General features: G+C 45.5%; 1 protein-coding gene across 1 annotated transcript; it reads right to left on the bottom strand.

Moving 5' to 3' along the window:
- Window positions 1–1,105: 1,105 nt before the first annotated feature.
- Window positions 1,106–6,229, bottom strand: LOC115656420. The gene is made up of 2 exons (XM_030573125.1): window positions 6,147–6,229; window positions 1,106–3,143 (listed from the first exon to the last, which is right to left on the bottom strand). Exon 2 carries the CDS (start codon window positions 3,139–3,141, stop codon window positions 2,122–2,124), a length of 1,020 nt encoding a protein of 339 aa, XP_030428985.1. The 5' UTR covers window positions 3,142–3,143; window positions 6,147–6,229; the 3' UTR covers window positions 1,106–2,121.
- Window positions 6,230–7,058: the final 829 nt, after the last annotated feature.

Here is a 7,058-nt window from a genome sequence, read left to right as displayed (position 1 = left end):
GTGCATCTTTCTGTAAGTAATGTAATGAAATGTGTGTTTTAAGTCTGTTCACAAGCCTTTAAATGGTGGAGCTATAATTGAGTTGGTTGTTTGTGGAGGTTTTCTTACCTCTAAGTCGCCAAGTATTCCTGCAATCCTCTCAAGCAGTCATTTGCGTCCCCTTATATCCATTTAGACGCTCATCTGCACAAAGTAACTAATAAATCTAAATTTCACCACAAGAAATAACTGTAATTAAAGGAGGATTAAAATAGAAAGGAGTTTATTTTAAACTGCCTCAACATTTTGTTTTTAAAATGTAGACTGAACCATAGACATCCCTGACCACTTTCATGGTTAAAATGCACATGCATTGCACACTCACGGGGTCAGTCATTTTTCATATGCCTCTTTCATGTCTCCAACATGGATAATTTTAGTGGTGGCCTCCTGGTTTGTTCTCTGTCTGAGGGGAAATCCAGATTCATGACTTACTCTGTCTCTCTCACTGGTATCATTGCAGATGTAATGCTAACAAAAGACGGATCACTTTGTATATACCATAGGGTTCAGTGTACCTGGAGAGACACAGGCCACATACAAAGAGCTTTTCCTTCTTGGCTCTCACAGCACTTCACACAAAAGTAAGTCAATATTATTAGCCCCACAGTATAGGTGAGGAGACAGGCACAGAAATTAACTTGCCCAAGGCAACACACTGAGGCTACATTTACCCGTTGAGCAGTGAATTACACACCCAGCTCCATGAGACATACTCACACTAGCTCTTATCAAGCTAGCATGCTAAAAATAGTGATATACACTCAGTAGCATGGGCAGGGGCTAGCAACCCTGAGTAGTTACCTAGGGCAGGGTCTGGGAGGATTTGTATGCAGAATGGTCAGCCCATGCTACCACTGCTACGCTAGCAGAGTTGAACCTCAAACAGGATTCTCTGATTTTCAATCGTCTGCTTTAATCACTAGACTATGCTGCCTCTGTACAACACTATGCATTCTAGAGTGCAGTCAGGTTGCAGAATCTGTTTGCAATCTATTTGTTCTCTACATCTTAAACAGTGGGAGTGTGTGTGTGTGTGTGTGTGTGTGTGTGTGTGTGTGTGTGTGTGTGTGTGTGTGTGATAGCTTTTAAGTATCAGTGGATAAGCATAATCAAAAACTTAGTATGCACAGGCAGAGAAGAGCATAATTCTGAAGAGAATGTCAGTACCTGGGCTGCTGGAAATTCACTTGAGTCCCTAATAGCAGTGAAAAAGCAGACAGTTTTCACTAAACTACAAGAATAGCAACACAAGACAAGCACCGGCATGTTACTGGACAGGCTTCTGCACATGGAGTGTCTGATTCTCCTCCCTTGACAGCATAAATCAAACATGCTTCTAGTGAGATTAATTGTACGCACAAGGAGAGTTCTGCCCAAGGAGGTTTTTGTATTTCCCACCTCGCATGCTAATGGATTGAGTTTATCAATGAGACCACATCGCTTTTAGGGCATTTACATGTTGAAATGTTTAACCCGCCAGCTGTCAAATGAGATGTTAGCAGTGAGGCTGATCATCCTCTCTCAGAACCTGCACTTGTGTCAGAACGCACATATAGTCTAAGCATCCTGCAGGAGTTTCCTTGCAGAGTGAATACATCCAGGGTTGTGACATGTGCCAATTTTGGCATGTGCTGTAAACCACCATTGGCTTGATGCTCCTACAGATTACACATCCCACTTCTAAACAGCCGTTTCCCCTTTTTAGTGTACCTGACTGATACCTCCATCTCTGATGTAGAGACACACATTATTACAGCTGTTCTCAGAGCACAGGCAGGCATGTGCAAAAGGAGTTGCTGAGCTGAGGAGAGAAGCTGTTACAAATGCATGCATATCTGAGACCTGAATCAATAGTTTGGTCTTTAGAGCTCTCCTCTTTTAAAGCATGGCCACGTTAGTAGATGTATTGCCTGTTTGCACATAGGTGAGAGGTGTAATGGGTCACACATGTATCTGCTTCATTGTAAACGTATACTGCACCCCTTCTCTCTGCACAATGCAAGCAGGTAGCAGGGAGAAATTTAAGATAGCAGTGACCACAATTTCTTGCAAAAGATGCAGCTGCTCAGCATCACTTTTTCATATTTCTGCGATGGCAGGAAGTAGGCAAGCATTAACCTTTGCCCCTTTCCAGGCACACTTGCACTCAGACATCCAGCTGTGGGTCATGGCTTTTTTATCTACATGAAAGCATTGTGGGTAATGTTGCTTATTAAGAACATCTCCCTTTACAGTTTGGTTATAGCTAGAAGATTTCAGCTCTTCTTTTTCAGTGGCACCTGCTGTTTTGAACACAACACATTGTCTTCGTGGAGGGCAGCTCAAAACCTTGTTTCCCTGCAGTTTCTGTCTTGGTGGGTGTGGCCATATCCATTTACCATCAATGAATATGGTGCAATTTTCTTTCTGAGTTTGATCGTTTTCAGAAACAGCCGTTATCTTATTGCTTTTCAGACACTTCTGCTCTGAGCAGCTACTTTCTCTCTCTATTGGTCTTGGAGAGGGAAGCCTTGGAAAACTGAAGACCCCAGCTAGATCTTGTTTCTCTGTTTTTTCTTGAGAGGTGGATGGATGAATTTCATCCCCCCTCCTGGTATCACAAGGGCTGAAATGGCTACGCTGTATGTCATCAGTGCCAGAGCTTTCACCATAAACAGAACCCCTGTAGCATCGTGTCTTCTCCGCTTGTGTGTACAACTGTTCCAGTGGGTCAGCCCTGGTACAGGGGTGTAGCTTTGCATTGTCAAGTACTAAACTAACTTTTTCTAAAGACATCATGTCTGAGAAGATGTTGGTCAGCTTGCACTTTGGAATGACGCGCTGTGCCACTGCCAGCTTTGGGAACCAGGACACTCTTTGGAGTGTTTCTAATACCTTCTTGTCTTGGAACACGCAGTTGTTTTCAGGAAGCACTGGGAAGGTGGGTCTTGCTAAATGGCAGATAGATTGAAGGTAGTCGTCACTGGAACAAGAATCTGAGTTGATAGAGAAGCTCCCAAAGCCTTCTGCATTGCTGGTTACATCTTCTAAAATTTCCTCCTGGGTTTCACAGATGGTTGGGAGAGGTTTTGATATAGTCAGTCGTATGCGGGGTGCCATTGCTGCAAAGAATATACACCATGTAATTAGTATATTAAAATGATCAGCTTTGTTACAGGAACTCTGGCATTTCTGTAGATTTCATATGACCTCTCTCCCTCTCTCTCCCCCGCCTCTGCTGTAGTCAAGAAGTAAGGGAGCTTTAGAGCAATGCTGTTACTAAATCTTTATTTCAAGGGTTTCAGAAAGGGGTAATGAACAAAATATGCCACATGGTTGATTATTCAGACCTGGTCAAGGAAAAACAATTCAATAAAGAAGCTTACGCAACTGAAATCCTGACAGTAACTTTGTTTCTTTCTAAAACAATGCAAGGGAAAAACACCTTAACAATCCACAGGTTTGCAAAATATCATTCTAGTACAGTCAGTTTTGGAGGAGCAAGATTATCAGCAGAGGCCTAATGGGAGCTCCTGCCTGCTGTCCTTACTCACTCCCCTGTTGGGTATAGCGCAGCATAACTGGGTGGCTTCCCTGATAAAAGTGTGGGATTGGGCCCTAGTTAATGGGGGAAATATCTGATATTCAATGGACATTGTTTGAGCTTTTCCATAAGGCTCAGAAATAAGGTACCTGATGGTGCAAAAATGTCCTCACATTCATCCGTTCCGGTGGTTGAATGAATAAATGTAATTCTGCTCTGCTTATGCAGATGCAAGGGGAATAAAATGTAGGGCCATCACTGCTCCACCCATGTCGGTCGGAATTGTTTATCAACTAGCATAAAATCTTAAGGATTGTTTCAGTTCTCAGAGTCCTGTTTCCAGTTTGTTTATTGGTTTAAAGTATTTTCTGGCAGAAATGGTCATGTTATGCCCTTTATCCAGTTCTTGACTATCTCCTAAATTGTTTGCAGTGTTGTTGTAACTCTGTGTTTTTTCCCCAGGATAGATGAGGGACAAGGTGAGTGAGATGATGTCTTTTATTGGACCAACTTCTGTTGGTGGAAGGTACAAGCTTTCACGCTTCATAGAGCTCTTCTTCGGATCTGAGGAAGCAGGGCCGCCCAGAGGATTCGGAGCGCCTGGGGTCTTTGGCGGCGGGGGTCCTTCCACTCTGGGTTTTCAGGGCACTTCGGCGGTGGGTCCCGGAGCAAATGAATTACCCGCCGCCGAACACCCGGAGCGGAAGGACCCCCGCCGCCGAACACCCGGAGCGGAAGGACCCCCGCCGCCGAACACCCGGAGCGGAAGGACCCCCGCCGCCGAACACCCGGAGCGGAAGAAGCTCCAGGTCTTCGGCAGCGAGTCTTTCACCTTCACTCACTCTGGGTGTGTTCGGCAGCACTGAAGGACCCACCGAGAACTCTCATGGGGAGCCCCTGAAAACTCTCGTGTGGGCCTGGGGCAAATTGCCCCACTTGCACGCCCCCCGCCCCCTGCCGGGTGGCCCTGTGGGGAAGTAACCAGAATGTCTTAGCTAAATACAATTTGGAACAGCTTGTTCAGCCTAAGGGGCTCACACATGCTGTTGGAGCCCACTTAAAATGAAGTGGGTAGTTAAAGGTTAGCAGGCGATGAGGTGTATTACAAATTGTTGTAATGAGCCATAAAATCAGTGTCTCTGAGTCCATGGTTTTCAGTGTCTAGCAGAGTTACGAATTTAAGTTCCCAGGCTCCCTTCACCAGACTTGTATGAGAATACTCAGAGTCAGAATGGTACAAACTCCACTGTATGCTTATGTGCATAATTAGGTATTTATATGCATGTATCATTTTCTCTATTGCCGGAAATAAATCCGGGCTTTGTTGAATCTCTGTTTGCATTTTACACGTGGTCAACTTGCTGTAATCTGCTCATCCTCAGCACACCGTGTAGAAATTGCTGTGTACTCTCCCTCCTGCTCTGCTCTGTTCCTGGTTTTTATCTTAGAGCAGGTCTCCTCTAGAAGTGCTACATAGGCACGGCTGTAGCGCATCTGGTGAAGACGCTCTATGCTGTCGAGAGAGCGTCTCCTGCTGACATAGCACAGGTGTGGACAGTGCTTAGGTCTCTGTAACTTGCGTTGCTCGGGGCCTGTCTTCTTCACACCCCTGAGTGATGTAAGTTAGATTGACTTAAGCAGTAGTGTAGACCTGCCCTTAGATACAACCAGAAAAGTAAACTGAAACCAGAAATTGTTGAATTTAAAATAAGTCCTCTCTGGTTAAACCAGGTGTTAGGTTTGCTTTTTACTTCCCTTCTTTTCCATCTACTCTTCCTCTTTAAAGCCTCTAAGTAAGAAAATTAGGTCCTGATTTTTGCTCCCATTGGTGTGTTGCCATCAATGTCCGTGATAGCAGGATCCGGGCCCAGCTGTCCAAATGTGGGTGTTTTAGAGTTAAATATCCCAGTGCGTACTTGGGCACCTAGAGAAATGGCCTGATGTTCAAAGGGGCTGGGTACCTGCAACTCCCATTAACTTCCTTTCTTGCTCACATGGCCAGTTCTCCCCTTCTCTCAGAGCAAACAACAATCCGATGATGTATTTCCAATGACACTTTCAAATGGCAGTGGGTTGATTTCAGACTTGTGGGAGGTCTACACAGCACTTCCCAGCTCAAGTAGATAAACGCACTAGCTCTGCTCCAGCTCCCTCCTAAAAATAGCTGGGTGGGGTGGCATGGGCAGCGACTTGGGCTAGCCACCCATGTACGTACCCAGGGAATCATGCGGGATACTCGGGGCTGGCCCAAGCCAATACAGCCACTATACTATTTTTAGGGGCTTCCCCTCTCCTGCAAACTCACACAGATACGTCTGACCTGGCTGAACTCAGACAGAATCCAGCTGAGATCACATTAGCACTACGGTGCTAGAAAGCCACGCAGAGGCCATGTGTCAGGGCTAGGCCCTGTGGCCCTCCTAGTCCCCTGGCTAGGTGCTGGATGAGAATAGCAATACCTACTAAACCTACAGATATGTGGGCTCCCCTGTTCTCGAGATCCCTGAAGGTTCACAAGCTCGAATGGCTGTGATCTCATTTAAGCAGCACTAGAGACAAAGGATCTATTTCAATTCCTTACCTGGTTATTTTTTTCTCTCTCTCTTATAGCTGGGTGTATTTCTAATCTTCAGTTTTCAGCACCTTTCTCTCCTTGTTTCCAAGACGGAAGATTAAGCTGTCTAAAACTGGACTGTGCATCAGGCTAACAGCTTCCAGTCAGCTGATGGTGCTGTTCTTTTGTTTGTTGTTGCTAAATATAGACTGCTGGATCCCTTGCATTTCCTGAGAATCCTAATTTGATAAATGCCTTGTATTACCGGAAAGACAGAATGGAATCAGCGAGGCAGGACAATGGTATTGGCAGCAAAACGGCTTCGGCAGCAAATCTTCTTTGCTGTGAGAATGTGGTGGTGATCAGTTATAATGTTTTACATTTTCAGAGAGTAGAATGTAAATGTATTGTTATGTACATCTCCTGGAGCCACAGGAAGAGAGCAGCTGTATGTGCATTGCATGGAGTCTGTGAAAATACTAGCAATATATTCGTCTTGATTCTCAGTTGCTAGCTTCAGGTGGGGGTGAGGGAGAAACACAAGGGAGCTAGTTAAGGTTCCTTGATCCTGGAGCCATCTGAAGTTTTAGAAGAGCCTCTTGGCTGCAGTCATTTATGCCAGTTAGCAAAGGATCCCAAGGGACAGTCTGCCAGACGGGGATAGCCAGAGCACAGATGCCCCAGTCTGCTCCTCTCCACACTGCCCACAACAAGCTTGCTGTGCTAGGGGCTGCAGGAAGAGAGGTGCTTAGGTTTGTTATGTTGCCTCTATTCCGACTAAGGAGGAGATCCAGATGGCTTCTGTCTCTCTCTCACTAGAGTGGCACAAAGTGAACGGCACAGTTTGGACTAGTGGATAGAGCATTGGACTGGGAGTTGGCAGATCTAGTTCTCTTCCTGGATCTGCCACTGACCTGCTGTGTGACCGTGGGTGAATCA

This window comes from Gopherus evgoodei, chromosome 8 (assembly GCF_007399415.2).
Source record: "Gopherus evgoodei ecotype Sinaloan lineage chromosome 8, rGopEvg1_v1.p, whole genome shotgun sequence".
Taxonomy (NCBI): domain Eukaryota; kingdom Metazoa; phylum Chordata; order Testudines; family Testudinidae; genus Gopherus; species Gopherus evgoodei.
The sequence above is the reverse complement of the archived record's forward strand: the minus strand, read 5'-3'. Positions and strand labels throughout refer to the sequence as shown.

Bases quoted from the DNA above. Each gene is read 5' to 3' on its own strand.
- LOC115656420 (XM_030573125.1), bottom strand. From the start codon at position 3,141: ATGGCACCCCGCATACGACTGACTATATCAAAACCTCTCCCAACCATC.